This window comes from Thunnus thynnus, chromosome 3 (genome assembly GCF_963924715.1).
Source record: "Thunnus thynnus chromosome 3, fThuThy2.1, whole genome shotgun sequence".
Classification (NCBI taxonomy): Eukaryota; Metazoa; Chordata; class Actinopteri; order Scombriformes; family Scombridae; genus Thunnus; species Thunnus thynnus.
Window position 1 is genome coordinate 13,324,273 of NC_089519.1, and position 16,223 is coordinate 13,340,495.

The 16,223-nt window shown below is 39.0% G+C and overlaps 3 protein-coding genes across 10 annotated transcripts in view; 2 read left to right on the forward strand and 1 right to left on the reverse strand.

The window, feature by feature from the left end:
- The window catches only part of LOC137179563 (zinc finger protein Aiolos-like), a 32,293-nt gene extending 30,830 nt beyond the window's left edge, over positions 1 to 1,463 (reverse strand). For 3 of the 5 annotated variants that reach the window (XM_067584334.1, XM_067584335.1, XM_067584330.1), the window contains exon 1: positions 1,362 to 1,463. The gene's annotated coding sequence lies outside the window, so the exon portion shown is untranslated. Of the gene's footprint in view, positions 1 to 287; positions 378 to 1,361 lie in introns of those variants that run through there. The other 2 variants (XM_067584336.1, XM_067584331.1) reach the window with 2 other exon arrangements.
- On the forward strand, positions 287 to 10,317 carry LOC137179564 (SWI/SNF-related matrix-associated actin-dependent regulator of chromatin subfamily E member 1-like). Of its 4 annotated transcripts, none has more exons than XM_067584340.1 (11): positions 287 to 618; positions 1,336 to 1,389; positions 1,739 to 1,782; positions 2,139 to 2,243; positions 3,119 to 3,199; positions 3,534 to 3,665; positions 3,890 to 4,019; positions 8,656 to 8,828; positions 8,945 to 9,046; positions 9,563 to 9,824; positions 9,936 to 10,317. In XM_067584340.1, exons 2-11 carry the CDS (start codon positions 1,383 to 1,385, stop codon positions 10,139 to 10,141), a joined length of 1,242 nt encoding a protein of 413 aa, XP_067440441.1. In that variant the 5' UTR covers positions 287 to 618; positions 1,336 to 1,382; the 3' UTR covers positions 10,142 to 10,317. The 4 variants fall into 4 exon arrangements, with proteins under 4 accessions (XP_067440441.1, XP_067440438.1, XP_067440440.1 ...); XM_067584337.1 differs by having other exon boundaries at positions 288 to 618; positions 3,890 to 4,061; XM_067584339.1 differs by having other exon boundaries at positions 288 to 618; positions 2,139 to 2,237; positions 3,890 to 4,061.
- A 2,347-nt stretch (positions 10,318 to 12,664) lies between these two features.
- Positions 12,665 to 16,193, forward strand: ccr7 (chemokine (C-C motif) receptor 7). The gene is made up of 3 exons (XM_067584344.1): positions 12,665 to 12,818; positions 14,321 to 14,370; positions 14,638 to 16,193. The coding sequence occupies exons 1-3, from the start codon at positions 12,803 to 12,805 to the stop codon at positions 15,700 to 15,702; spliced, it is 1,131 nt and encodes a 376-aa protein (XP_067440445.1). The 5' UTR covers positions 12,665 to 12,802; the 3' UTR covers positions 15,703 to 16,193.
- The last annotated feature ends 30 nt before the right edge of the window (positions 16,194 to 16,223 follow it).

Here is a 16,223-nt window from a genome sequence, read left to right on the forward strand (position 1 = left end):
ATTCCAACTTTTTTTTTTTAATATCATAGCCTGAGATTATTAACTTGTACAAAAGGGTGGATGCAAACTGTGGAGCATCTGCAATGACATGCACATTTTTGAAATGAGGTGATGTATTTTGCAGACAGGGTAACCATGAAGGTCAGCTTTTTGCCCCCATACAACTCAAGAGTAAACAGGCTACATTAGTTTCTGACCAGTTATGATGGTGCACATCTGTAACACATCTGTAAGCTATGTGGGTACATAGTGAACTCTTATTTGACTGCACTGCGCTGTTATGATACCTCGTCTTTTCCACTGAACGGCTGTTCTTGAGAAAGCTGTTTCTAGAGAAACATCTGTTTCTGCTGAAATTCAGAAATTCTGCTGTCATATCAGTAAGTGAGAGCTGCAGCAAAGACAGTTGATGGGCGATGAGCATCAGCGTCCAGGCAAGGGAGGCACAGCTGCAATGAAGAGAGGGTGGGGGTGCAATTCTGGAAGATTCTGCAGAAATCTTACGAGTGGACCCCATTTCATTCGTATATTGTGGGGACTGTGTCTCTGAGCTAGGTGGTTAGCCTTCCCTGTCAAAGCCACAACGTACACACTGTGGTGGGGACTAAAGGTTTTAGGGTGAGTTTGCTGGCCATCACTTTAGAATACATGCTTGCTAGTCACCATCAAAATCTATGGGAATTTGTTTATCTCTAGATGTGTTGGTTTGACTTGACGTTGCATGCTAATAATATCTCTATATTCTTTTCATTGAGGTAGCTAAGCTAAGCTAGCAGTTAGCTGCGTTACCAGCTCGCTAGCCGTCAGCCTACTGAGCATTTACGTTAGCCCAACACATAGGACCGAATATCTACGGTCAGAACAGTATAATTACAGTTTCACTCATCTAACTCATGTTAACTATATCCATTGCTGGCGTCAGCTGCAAACTACCTAACCTTTCGAGGAAGATACAACAAAGTACTGCAGCTTTATTACTGGCTACTAGCTATCATAAGCTACCGTTAGCTTGTCTCGGCTCGGTTATTGGAGGGTTAGCAGCAGCCAGTCCTAACGTCAACAACTGGTGCTTTTCACCTATTATTATTGCCCTTTCCACTCCTAAAGCATGAAACTCTAATGTGTTAGCAAATTAACGATGTTATTAACAACCCCTCTTCTGCTGACACGATATAAGCGATGCTTCCACATATAAGCAGCAATCTTTCCAGACAGTCAGTGATACTCATGATCGGCATCTCTTTGTGCTGTTCAATAAACCAACCTGGCAGCAATTAATTATCTAATCAATACGTTCTAAAATGCTATCTTACTCTAAACATATGTTTATTACAGAACCAATGACTGGATTAGACTGATACCTGCTGCTCATCACTGCAAAGATGTCAAGTAAGTTAAGGAACTGGGAATATTTGAGCAAGTTGTGTCAAGCTCTTTGTAGTTAGCTAGGTGATGGTGCTAAAATGCATTTTGAAATACACCAGACCTGTTGTTGCCACTATAACCATAACACTGCAGCATCAAAAGTGCACTACAATCATGAACAGAGAGTTCCTTTGGTGTGGGTCTACTTTGTTATTAATGGTTTTTATTTCTTGTAGTCATAAAAAGAAATTCATATTTAAAAGACATAAGTAGCAAATAGTGAACTTGAATTCAATTGGAGGATTGGGAGTAGCCTGCTGTTTCACTGGACTGATACTGATGTTTTAATGTAGACCTTTTTTTTTCACAACAGAGAGGCCATCCTATGCCCCTCCCCCTCCCCCTGCCCCTACAACTGTAAGTATCTCTGAAATAAATGTGGCACCAAATATTAACTGGGTATCCTAAATTATGTGGATGTTGCTTTCTGAAGATTTCATTTTAGTACAGTTTATACATTATCAAAAGGTATTTTTCAAAGAAAGCATGTTTTTTGTTGAATTCACAACCCCTGTTACACAGACTGATGTGCTGATACACCACTGCTTCTGAAAAAATTACCTCCCTATAGCTCCAGCATGACTGCAAGTTTCTTTCTTTTGCATTTCCCAGCTTCTTTCATTGGTTTCTTTAAGTTTCTGTCTTGGGCTTTACTCCTCTCCTTATTTTATGTCATTTCTCATTCGTGTTTCTGTCTCATTTGTTTCCATCAGCAAATGCCCAACACTCCCGGGTTTGTGGGGTACAACCCATACAGCCATCTGGCCTACAACAACTACAGACTGGGAGGGAGCCAAAGCAGCAACAGTCGGGTAACGGTATGAATGTTAACATTGAGAAAACACGGTGACTGAAAATGTAAGGCAGACTCAGCAGGAGATATTCAAATCTGTAACAATTTACTTTCAGTTGAGTTTCGCAGAACACTCAACAGTCAGTTTGCTCAGTCAAAACAAGGCGTTGCAGAAGCTTCTGCAAGCATCAACAGCATTGCAGCTTTTCAAAAGAATGACCAAAGTTTTGTTTGAATGAGACTAGGTGTATTTTTGCATTTCCACTGTTCAAAGAGCAGATGTTACAGAATGAAAATGTGAAAAGTCATTCCATCCCTGAGACTGAATCTGAAATGAGTATCATTCCAAACTCCTCTGCTGCCTCCATCATAGTGCAGACTGGCTAAAAGTCCATCTGTGTGTATTCAAATACCACCTGCCTTTCAAAGTCTGCATTTCTGACAGCCATGTTAAGTAACCCATGCCATCAGTGTTGCCATGGAATTACAGACTCGCTGCTCGGCATGGCTCTGGCTGCTGAGCAGTAATTCAGTCGCTGCATGCAAGCTGTGGTTGGCTGACTCTGATAATGACATTATGTCTCGCAGTGGGCAAATCTCAGCTTAAGTGAGATTTTCTTTCTTTTTTTTCACAGTCAACGCTATTCCATTGTTCTCTGTGGGGTTCCCAACTTGTATATGGCCTCAAACTGTCATTAATTAAATCAAGTTAATTGAACTGATAAGAAATTACTTTGATGCATTTTGTATTTGAGTCCAAGTATACTGTAATACTTTATTTTTTTATGTTAAATTACACAACCATGCACCTACACATAGTTTTACAAGCATGTTTAAATGGTTGCCTGATCACTCAACAGCAACTATGCCTTAAGATGAGTCTTTTTCTTTCTTAACCAGAATTCTTCAGGAATAAACATCCCAAAGCCACCGAAGCCACCTGATAAGCCATTGATGCCATACATGAGATATAGTCGTAAGGTAAGTACTCAGTGTGTAACTGCTGCCTTTTCATCATCATGTGCTCTGTTGGAAGACAGGGATACTTTGATTTGAATATATTATATCAGCTCAGAATGATAAAGACATTAATTCTGTTTGAGACGCTACTAGTTGTTTATCAAGGTAGATGTAGCTAAATGAAGCCAGGACTTAGCTAGGACACTCCACATCACATAGTGGGATTTATCAACTTGGAGATGGAGCTTAAAGCACACGGCCTCCTCTGGTTTGTGACCTCTCTGCAAAGAGATAACCACCTATAGCCCCTCCAACCCAACCCAACCCCACACCCATGTCTGGTTCTCATCACCAGGTTTGGGATCAAGTAAAAGCCTCCAATCCTGATCTGAAGCTATGGGAAATTGGGAAGATAATCGGTGGCATGTGGAGGGACCTCACTGATGAGGAGAAACAGGATTATTTGAATGACTACGAAGCAGAGAAGGTTGGTTGTTTTACAAGGGGTGTTCATGGGGTTTTTGTGATGGGTGATCGGCAGATGTGTCTCCAACAGTTGTGGGTCCCTCCAGTCTTCATTGCTTCCTTTCTAACAGTCATGACTAAACCTCTTTCCTTATCTTGTCCTAGTTAATAGAACCGAGGGTCCACATGTTGTGTCTGCTTGCCTTCTCTGTTTCCTTGTCATTCCTGTCATCTCCTCTACCGTAGATTGAATATAATGAGAGCATGAAGGCCTATCACAACTCGCCAGCCTACCTGGCCTACGTCAATGCAAAAAGCCGCGCCGAGGCAGCTCTGGAAGAGGAAAGCCGCCAGAGGCAGTCCAGACTTGACAAGGGTGAGCCTTACATGAGTATTCAGCCAGCGGAGGATCCAGATGGTAAGGCCACTCAGTTGAATGCTTTGTCTCCCAACGTTTAAAGCACTGTGACAGAGCTGTAATTACTGTAGCACGACCACACAGAGTTGCCAGTCCGCACACCCAGAGACTGTTATCTTTTTCCCTCCTCCTACACTGCTACAACCATCCACATTTTGGGTAATTTGGTAATTTCTGCTTTTAAACTGCAAAATGGAACAAAATTTGTCTTTGTTTTGCAAAACTGTTGACATTTTGTAGGTATTCTTGGCATTGGTTTAGACATAATTGCAAAATTTACATTCTTTTCCCTGTTGTTTTAAAGACTGACACACACACACGTTAGACACACAAGCCAGAAGAAGACGTTTGAGTTACACCCACCTCACGGAAATGATGCTTGTCTAGGATCTGGCTGGGTTTGCAGCAGAAGATAATGACGTACAGGAAAACTACAGATAAAACCAATTGCTATTTAGAAACACCCCAGACCATAAAAATGTCAGAGTTGGTATCCCAGCGGGTTGTGTTCTCAACAGGCTGCACGTACATCGATGATTAAATAAGATTTAGCTCTCCAGGTGGCTACATATTCAGAGATTGTGCTTTATTAATAAATACAGTCTTAAATTCTCATGTAGAATAGATTTATTTTGAACATGACATAAAAAAAACCATGAAAACAAGATAAAACAGAAACAAGAACATAAAAAAAGAAAATATGTAAATAAGGAAACAAAACAAGAATAACCAATAAAATCAACAACAAACATATACAACAAATTCTCAATAAACAACATAAATAAATATTATATGTCTGAAATGGAGTAGGAAGAAGTAAAATACTTATCTCCCCTTTTCTATACTTATTCAGTGAACTTATATGAATGATGATGAATAGTCCAACTATCTGCCCCACGCCTATCATACACAACTTAAATAATTACCTCTATGTTTATTCTATTTATATATACATAATCAATGTGCAGGTGTCCAACTGGCATGTCCCATGACTCAGAGAGAGAGAACAAAAACCCTCCAAAACAATAACAACAACGTCATCATCAGCGAGTGTCACATTCTCGAGACAAACAAGACCCCGTCCTCATTTTGTAGGTTCTTAAAGTGTTTGATAGTCTTACTCTGCTTGAGTTCTACATTAACCATTCCACTAAGTCACCCCACAAATTGAAATGCACATTCTCTTAAGATTGGTGTGAACATGTTTTTTTTTGTGCAGTCTTAAAATCCACCAGAGCCATGAACTTCAAAACATGTGTCTTTAAAAAAACAGTGTGTTATTGTGTTCACGATATCCTGCATTGTTTACCGTCCTTACAGCTCTTTTTTGTAGAATGCATAATGAGTGTAAGGTGCTTTTGCACATGTTAGCCCGCACCTCTACATAGTTATTCAGATACAGTTATACAAGTGAACAACAACAGAGTGTATAACGCTTTATGATCTAGAATGTGTCTTGTTTTTCCCAGAACTGCAACGCTCCTTGCCGACTTTGCTCACACATATCTTGTATGAGGTTTCCAGCAGATTTTGTGGTCACACCACATCACACCCAGAAATGTATTTTCATAAACCCGTTCTATATTAACGTAATCTATCATCACTTGTAAGTGTGTGTTTATTTTACGATTTTCAAACAGCACAAGTTTGGTTTTATTCAAATTTAATGAAACTTTGTGTCAAACCGCTGTTTCAATTTACTCATTTCAATCGTAACCACCTCCAAAAGCTGTTGCAAATTCTCCCCAGAACAAAAAATATTGGTGTTGTCCACAAACAAAACAAACTTCAATCTCCTTGATACCCTACATATGTCATTTATATACAAGATTTTTGGGCCTAATACTGATACCTGTGGGACTCCGCAGGTAATATACATGGTGATTAATAGTCACCTATCTGTACGGCTGCTGCCATAAACCAGTTTTTCCTTCTCTGTTCTCTCTATATCATAAGAGCACACAGAGATAAAATGCTTGTTTGACACACAAAAGACATAAAAGCAGCTGTTTGATCAATCATGCATAGTTTTAAAATGCATATGTAACACGGCTATATTATGGTTATTTTCAGCAGTCGAGTTAACCAGCAAAACTAGATTTGTTGAAAGTTTATCTTGGGTGAAATGCAATCGGGACTATGTAATAGAGTTAGGCATACAGGAGAAGCCCTGGCTTCACCTAACATCTGTAATGCAAAACTAAAATAACCTGAAACCGCATCCATAATGTAGAGGGACAGTGTTGTGCTAAAAGCAAAAGCTGGAAAGTATCCCTACATTAGCGAAACAATTCTACAGAATATGTGAGAACATAAAATCCTCACACGCTACCTTCAGAATATATTTCTCCCTTGGCTGTTTCCTGTTGTGGTGTCAGAGCACCTATGTGAGCACCTTTGAAACTTTCAACGTAGCAGATACGATTCATTTCTGCCCTCTGGAAAGTTTCAAGGGTGCATACAAGGGTGCACGCCGCGCTGACAAGTTCAACTTATACCAGCTGAGAGCTCTTGTTACATCACGCAGCGGTTAAGCAAAAGCCACAAGGACAAAAATTAGTGTCATGTATTGTATAACTATATGACAGTGTTGGCAAATGGAAAAATAAAAGGGGAACCAACTGGTAAAGAAAAATACAGGTTAAGAAAAGAATCCCGTAATTTTTCGAAACTAAATTGTTAAATGTATTTGTGAATTCTGCTATTTAGTCCCTAAAAAAAAATATACAGTACTCTCCAACATATTTACAGATTATACTGATTAATTAATGCTCTAAACTATTTTTAACTACTCTATTGTTTTATCTATTAAGCTATTTGTAAATCCTTTTTAATCCGAAATATTGATGGATTGAACTATTGTTTCAGCCTATTATTAATCCATCCTTTAATTCTTCAATTAAATAGCAATCAGCAAATACTCAATATAAATTAATAATTTATTTTCTAATCATTTCAAGCAATTTTTTAGATCCATCTAAAAAGCCACAAATGTTCCCAAAATAACATGCTTTATATAATGTCCTGACTGAAACATGTTCAAAATGGCGTCCTCTATGAATGATGTCAAACACAACAGATAAATCCTGCAGAACAGGCATGTAAACAGCTTGGATTGGGGACCTTGAACTTGAACTTGACTTGAGGATAGCTGTTCACAGATACTGTTCTCCTCATACAACCTAACAATGCCTGAGGAGCAAGACAAAACAGGACGCACCAAAATCATATCTCACAAATTCAGCGAGACTTAAAGCTGTAATCACGGTCAAAAGGCGCTTCTGCAAAGAAATGACCTAGTTGTCGAAGTCATTCAAATGTTCTGTTTCATTCACAATAAAATAAAACAAAAAAAAAACAGTTTCAATCCATCTGGAGTTAATTCTTCAACACCACAGAGTGTGGAAAAAAGTAACTAGGGATGATTATTGTCTAAAGGCACTGTAAATGAACTGTATTTGGATTTTTCCTTACTGCACAACCATCCTGTATCTAAAATGGCAAAGCAGTATACATTGAAGACAAAGAAGAACATTTGCTGGCAAATGAAAATTGCAGACTACATCTTGAAAGTTCTGTCCACATTCAGTGAGTTATAATTAACAGCTTGTCCCATTCACTCAGCAATATAGGTTTTGCTTTGCTTAAGGACGCATTTTGACATAATGGCATATATTTAACTCTTAACGGCTGAAATACATCAGGCACGGATGTGACGTGTCACATAGGCGTGGCGGTGCAGTTTTTTTTTTTTTTTTTTACCTGCTACACCGACTGCGTCTTTGTTGCGTGCCGGACGTGTTTTCTGAGGAGATTTCAAGTAGGATACTTTGGAAAATAAAGCATTTGCCGGTAAAACTATTACAAAAATAAGACCTGTCTACATGTGTACTGTAAATCTTATTTTCATATGTGCTTTCAGCCGTGTGTGATCCTATCCATATTGCCTATTAAAGTTATGTAACAACAAGTTGACCAAGCATTGCCAAGTTTAAGTTGCAAAAGATAAAGTTATGGTTATGGAGGGTTTGGAAGTGTAGGCTGTATTAACTGGTATTGAATTAAATAACTCCATCGTTTTAACTACAGGATCATGGAAACACATTGATTTGATGAGATATCTATTTTCATCATTTTTAATCAGATTGTTCTCAACTTTATGCAGTTTTTACCTGTTGGAGCGCCGTGTAGCCGTGCACAGAGGAAAAAAAAAAAAAAAAAATAGACCAGTCGCATAAAAATAGAGATGAGCAGCGCGATGCCTGCATGGGTGCCTGCGGCTTCTGTGGTCAGTGTAGCAGTTTCAGTTGATTATAATGGACACGCTCTGCTGCAGCAGACGTGTTGCGCCACGTCTATGTTTGGTGTATTTAGACTGTAACTCTGTATAAATATTGAGCGATGTATTCCTGATGTCTACAGTGTCTTGATACAGCAGTATTTGCATCATTTTGATAGTGACTATGTAACAAATCTCCACTCTTCACAGGTGTAATATATAGATATATATGTATATATATATATATGGTAATATAAATATAATATATATTACCAAAGCCAGTTGTAAAGCCTCTACTGTTTTTCATGTCTTCAGATTATGACGATGGGTTTTCCATAAAGCATTCAGCTGCAGCTCGTTTCCAGCGCAACCACCGTTTGATCAGTGAGATCCTCAGTGAGAGCGTAGTCCCAGATGTGCGATCAGTTGTTACCACTGCTCGCATGCAGGTCCTCAAACGCCAGGTCCAGTCTTTGATGGTGCACCAGGTATGATCATTATAGTCTTGTATTCTACACATAATGGTGGCATATCACATGGACAGCTTTGTTTTTTATGGATTAGTTAAGTAAGAACCGTGGTGCCCGTGTGTCTCGTGTTACAGAGGAAGTTGGAGGCAGAGTTGCTTCAGATTGAAGACCGCCACCAGGACAAGAAAAGAAAATTCATTGAAGCCACAGAGTCGTTCACGAACGAGCTCAAAAGGGTACGGCATCTTTTACATCGAACGTGGTCATCAATTACTCGCACGCAAGCTGCATTTTGCATGTTTTACTGTACAGTGTGCAGCTCTGGTTATGTGCCAGTCTATGTCTGCCTTACAGCCACCAGCTGTTGCTAACGCCATCCACATGTTCTGGCAATCATATAGCTTTCACCGTTAACAATTTGTTGCCCCCATAATAACTGTTGTTCTGAAATGAGATGCAGGAGTGTTGTTGAATGCACTATCCACTGTACACAACAGGCGGCGCCATTTATCCTTTACAGAGCCTCTCAAAGCAACCATTCACTAACTGAGAAGTTTGTCAAGACTGTACATGTACTGAAACGCTGTTGTAATCCATGTAAAAAAACAGCACTGAACTTTGTAAAGTGAACAAATTATGCGTCTAATCACTGTATACAGCATGTTCAAGAAAACATTTGCATATGCATTTCTAAAACCAAACTACCAAAACCAAACCAAACATTTCTAAAACAAAACATAACTGCTTTTCAGCTGTGCTGTATGAAAGTGGAAGTGGACATGGAGAAGATTTCTGCAGAGATTTCTGCAGCAGAAGAGGCAGCCCGCAAACGGATGGCAGAACGTGAGAAGGATGCAGGAGACCGAGGTGCTAGAGAGGCCCCCACCTGCGTCTTAGCAGAAGAAGAAAAACATGTCTGCGCAACACATGGCAACAAGTCCCAGCAAAATTCTCTCAGTGAAAGTAGCAACAAGGAAGGCGAGGACACAGAGTCCAATCCCACAGATACACCAGGTGAGCCACACTGGTATTTATCAGTGACTATGATGCTGTCGGGATCACTGAATAAACTTTTTCCTCCACTGCTTCGTGTTTTTTTTAATGTCACCTCCTTGGCTGATGCAGGGAAGCAGAAGGCCTCAGAGGAACTTGAGGCTCATCCAGGCAGTGAGGAGGGGGCGTCCGAAGACAAGGAAAGTGTCCCAGAGGGAGCCATGGAGGAGGGAACCAGTGACAGTAACACAGGCTCTGAGACCACCTCTGCTCAGACAGAAGATGCCCCGACTAGTGAACCATCAGAGGGGCCCAGCAGGGCAAGATCAGCCCACTGAGTCTGACACCTGACTGCTTCTGAACTGTAAGGCTGTCAGTACATTTGTTGGCCTCTGATAACATGTATTGCACAGTATCATCTCATTTTGTCAAAGCATATGAAGAGCGTTCAGATGAGTTTAACAAAGCCTGAAGCAAAGATGATGTTAAAAAAATAAATGAAAAATGTAAAGCACTTGAAGCCGACAAAGCAATGGTCCTCTCTAAAATCAATGGCTGCTAAGTGCACCACAAAAGCCCGTGTGAAAGCACTATATTTCCTCCATAGGCATCATTGCCATTGGGAAGAAACCATATAGGCCCTCTTCAGCACATATTGATACATATCTCCCATCTTATTCTCTAGCACTACGCAAATGAAGACTGGCTACATGAAAAAAAGCTGTTCACAAGAAACAAACATTGTTCAGTGTTATATTTAACTTTGTCCTTTGTATTGTAGTGTCATTGTTGCTTTTATCGTTATTTTTGCATGTTGTAATTTTTAAAAATAAGTTGGCATACTTGTGAAGAGTGGAGCTGGGTGACCATCTCCTTGGCAGGAGAATATTTGTTTACTATCTGTACCAGTATTACAGTGACCGTATTGTCTCAGGAGTTTGTAGTCACTAGTAGTAGTTATTTTTGTTATTTATTATCAGCATTTTTATTATACTTGTGTATTGGTTGTCCTGGGGCCTGGCCTGGTCCATCTATGCGCATATATCACATGATCATCAATGCTGTACAAAGCTCAACTACCGGTGTTCTCAAGTTTGCTAGCTGTCAATCAAATCAAAAGCAGTACGCTTAGAACATTTCTGTGTTATGGTCAATATTGCAATTTTCAGCAGAAAACTTTTAAATGTACCGTAATTGTGTACACAGTGTTACGAGGTTTGCTTAAACATGGATTTTCATGTTGTCGTAAAACATCTTTAAGAACAGTCATAAACACGCAGTCTTAAAATGAATTTTCTTTTGCATATTTATACCAATAAACTTTTCTACCCTAAACAAATTCTCTTTTCACTTATTTTCCAGAAATTGTTCGGTGCAAGGTGACTATCATGTATGAACAAATATACAAATGCACATTTACAGTATAAAAATGCATAACTTATATCTATGAAAGTGCTTTTAATGGTATACTGCAAAATCGTTGATGGGTGTATCAAACACTCCTTGTTGCATACAGTGTGCATGCAAAGAGCAAATTGTCCTCTGCACATTACAGGTAAGGGAAGTGGGTAAGATGAGAGGGAATTGTTCTGATTTCCTGTTTTCAGCACTTGGCTGCAAATCCTCCTGAGTTTCAGTTGTGACAAAAGTCAGTATCAGTTCCATAAAGAATGACTAAGAACTGACAGGATATTTAAGCTTTATATATGATGTTTTCAATGGTTTTAGCCTCTCACAAAATCATGTAACGATCAGATTTGGCTGTGCTTAAGTTTAAACATGAAAGATGTGCCCTTCACTGCAACATGCCACCTTTTTGTACCGTGCGGTTACCGCTGCCTCAAGTGAAAGCTAGAAACCACAACCGCAGAGATACAGGTGTGCAAAGCCTGTGCAGATCTTGTGAGTAAGGTTAGGTTAAGTTCCACTGCTGTCCAGTACAGCAAGTACAGACTCTGACTTCATGATATATGTGCAATGATGTAGCACTACACAAACAAATGAGTAACTTACAGTATAATCAAAATTATTTTATTAAGAAATGCAATCTGTCCCACCAACATTAATATTTTTAATAAATACTGTGTATTACTATCTGTTAATTTGTCCTCTTGAGAGTAAAAGATAACATTTTGTATATAAAAGTGTTTAAAAAAGGTAATGATGCATATTTCAGTTGTTTGATTGTATCACCTGCATTGAATATATGTGTATTTTATATATATATATATATATGTGTGTGTGTGTGTGTGTGTGTGTGTGTGTGTGTGTGTGTGTATATATATATATATATATATATACATATATATATCAATCACTGGCTGTCTACTACTCAGATCATTATCAACTGACTGCACAGTGGTGTGGCTTTGAACTATCATGGTGTGACTATCAGACTGCTTTACCCTGAAATGAGATTCATATCGAGCTCTATACCTCAGTCCCGATACTTCTCACTTTGATTGAGACATGAGTGGCTGCTAGTAATGTTAAATAACTGAAAACTTAAAAAAAAAGTTTTCAGTTATTTAACATTACTAGCAGCTACTACTACAAGTTTTTGTAGCTCTGCCTCTCAAAACATACACACAGAAAATAAAGTGTGAAGCAGTGAGCTCCAAAAAGTGGTTTATATATTTTTTTTTTTTTCAAGTCACAGTGGTGAGGCTCCTTATTATTCTTAGTTGCAAGGTGTTAAGACTATGATAGTTAAATACTTTACACATAAGTATTTACATGATACATGATACATAATACATACATAATTTAATATACAGTATGTTGTAGTACCAATAATTGAAAAAAAAGAAAAGTAGTTTTTGTTTTGTTTTTAGGGGCAGCGGTTTTCTATGCCTCACATGATACTTGAGGGCTGAGAAGAGGAAAAGCTTCAGTAAGGCAGGGTTTCTTTTCATTTCTTCAGAGGGAAACCACCATCAAATACAGACATTCAACTCATCAGTGTTTAGTGGCTTCACCTGCAGTGTATCGCTCTCAACATGACTTTTGTCAGTGGTGAGTACCTCCATCAGGGTTCGACAAGGATAGTTAAAAGGATGTTATTCCTGGCGTGGTGAACAAATGCAAAATGTAAAAAAGCCATCAAAAAGAATGTGTTTACAGAGATAATCTCAACTAATAATTGAAAGTGAATTAGGATAATGTCAAAAGCAAATCTGAGAAAGTAACTAAGGATTCCAGGATGAATGGATCTTTTGGTATCAAATTTATCAGAACCAGTTATTTTGTCTTGTCTGTAAAAATAATTGAGAGTAATATCAATACCATAATCATTTTTAGCCTTTGTGGTTGCTGCTTTTATAAAGAGCGGGCTGAAAGCCACACAGGTCGCATGCAACGTGGTACCTGTGACACGTTTAGTAAGGGTGTCGGTACATGTTGGTACATATGAGTCAGTTTGAACTGTTTGTCCTGAATCATTTACTCTGTTAGCCAACATTATTTTTTGTTGGACCTGCCAACCATTGTCGCCACTAAATAGTAACCTTTGCTAATTTATTACTTGAAAGAATAATTACTTGCCTGGGTATCTCATTTATCGAACAGCAGTTTTTTTATTCTCCCTGTAAGTACACCTTAATAGTTAATTAATAGTTTTGTCAATATCAAGTTATTTGACTAATGGTGCAGTCTGTATTGAAGTATAATAAATCACATTTAACATAACAGTGTCAGTTATTAGATATAGATATGATTAATGACTACTATTGAGAGCTCTTTTTCTTTTTTTCTTAGCCAATGCAACTTAAAACCACATAACCACTGGCTGCAAATAGAAAAAATAATACATAGAACAATATACAGCAATCAATTTACAATAATAAAAATCAAAAGTGAAACAACCACATTAAAAAACATCAATATTAAATAGATATTAAAAGGTGATTGGCCCGGCTAAGTTTTAGGGGAGGCTGTAATGTAATGACTAAAGGTAGGTTTTCTGAATGTGCTTCATTAACATGTAATGGAAGGCCGTTCCAGAGATAAGGGGCACAGTAGGCAAATCCTCTGAAGCCAACTGACTTTTTGTTAACTGAAGGAATGACCAAGAGATCAGCATTGAGAGAGCGAAGACGGCATGCTGGCGTATATGGTGTAATTAGCTCAGATAAGTAAGGTGGTGCAAATCCATGCAAGGGCTTATAAATTAAAAGAAGAACCTTAAAATCAGCTCTAGCTTGCACTGGGAGCCAGTGCAAAGAGGCCAGAATGGGTGTTATATGGTCAAATTGTCTGGTTTTTGTCAAGATTCTAGCTGCAGAATTCAATTGTCCACATAAAGGTCAGTTTACTGGTAATAATAACTAGTAATAATAATAATACTACTCAGCCTATGAAAACAGTTGTCAATGTCTAGCAACTGGGAAAATAACCCTATTCTATTATTTTCTAACATCACACAAATTCCTCTGCACAGCAATATGTTTATTAAGGATAATGTCATCATATTATTACCATGCTTGGTTTTCTAAAAAATAATTCAGCTTTTTTTTCAGGTTTTCACAACTTTCTGCCCGCTGTCCTGATATGGTTTATGACCTTGGAGGTAAGAAACCACACAAGTGCAGCTGTAAACATGAAAAATAAAAGGATGTAGAGCATGCATGTCTGTAGTATCCGCAAGAAAGTGAAAACAGCAAGTATAACACCTGTTTTAACAATAGCCCTTGACACACAAACATTTCCTCAAAGAAGGGGGGTGACAAAAAATGTGTCAGGATGCAGTGAAAAGCAAGTAGCTTAGTTTTCTGATTTACACACACACACAATATTTCTTTCTTTCATCTGATCATTTAATCTGTCTTGATTACAGCCTTGCTTGTCTCAACAAGGACAGAATCTATCCATGAACTACACAGATTACACCTTTTTCACAATAGATTATAGCGACATCCCCGAGCTGTGTGTGAAAGAAAACAACCGCCAGTTCCGCCTCTGGTTCATGTCTATCTTCTTCTCCATCACCTGCTTCCTGGGGCTGACGGGGAACCTACTGGTCATCCTCACCTTCTTCTACTTCAGTCGTCTCAAGACCATGACGGATGTGTACCTGCTCAACCTGTCATTTGCAGACCTGCTCTTTGCTCTGTCGCTCCCCTTTTGGGCAGCCAACTCCATGGCAGAATGGGTGCTGGGTTTGGCTGTGTGCAAGGCCATGCACACTATCTACAAGGTCAGCTTCTACAGCAGCATGTTCCTTCTCTCTTTCATCAGCGTGGACCGCTACTTTGCCATAGCCAAGGCTGTCTCAGCTTTCCGCCGTCGCTCCCAAGCTGTGTTTCTCAGCAAGGTGTCATCAGCTGTCGTCTGGGTGATGGCACTGATCTTCTCCATACCAGAAATGAAGTACACCAACATCAATAACCACACCTGCACCCCTTACTCTAGCAATGCTGACCCGCTCCGTGTCACCATCCAGACAAGCCAGATTGTTTTGGCTTTTGTCCTTCCGCTCTTGGTCATGTGCTTCTGTTACAGCAGCATTGTCCAGACCCTTTGCCAGGCTCAAAACTTTGAACGGAATAAGGCCATCAAGGTGATTCTTGCTGTGGTAGCTGTCTTCGTGGTCTGCCAGGTGCCCTATAACCTGGTGCTATTTTGGAACACAGTTGTCACAGCAAAAGGAGGAAGCAAAGATTGCAACTATGATAACGCTCTCCTCTACGCCACCGACATCACCCAGTGTGTGGCCTTCCTGAGGTGCTGCCTGAACCCCTTCGTCTATGCCTTTATTGGTGTGAAGTTTCGCCACGACCTTCTGAAACTACTGAAGGAGTTGGGTTGCATGAGCCAGGAGAGGTTCTACAAGTATACCTGCGGCAGGAGGAGGAGCTCAGCAGCCACCGACACTGACACCACCACCACATTCTCTCCCTGAAACTGTCTCAGTATGGACAAAATCCTGTTCACACCCAAACAGTGGACTGTTGAACATAGTGATACAAGAGAGATTCAAATCGAAAATAATTTTTTATGTACATTCTGGTAAGACAATTGTGTGTGATTTTGCTGTTTTTGTATTGGTTTTATCTTCTTGTTAGTGCCTATTCTCATCTGTCAAGATTAAACAAGGCTTTGGTTTTTCTTTTTTGCAGGCTGCAAGGTAAATATTGGTTATTGTATTGATATTTTTGGTATTTCAAGAAATGCATTGTGTTACTTAAAAAATATATTATCTACAGCGCTGTTACTCAACTATTTGAAGTGGACCAACTCATGTACGTTAAACTAATAGAATAAATCACAGTTTTACAAGTATACTCTGTATTGAATGCTATTTGCAGTATTGTAACAATTAAATAAGCTTAAATTCACTGGAACTGAACTTCATATGTATTGATTTTTCATAAATAAAACCCTGAAATACAACATTAACAGAATTAATGTGTATTAAAAACA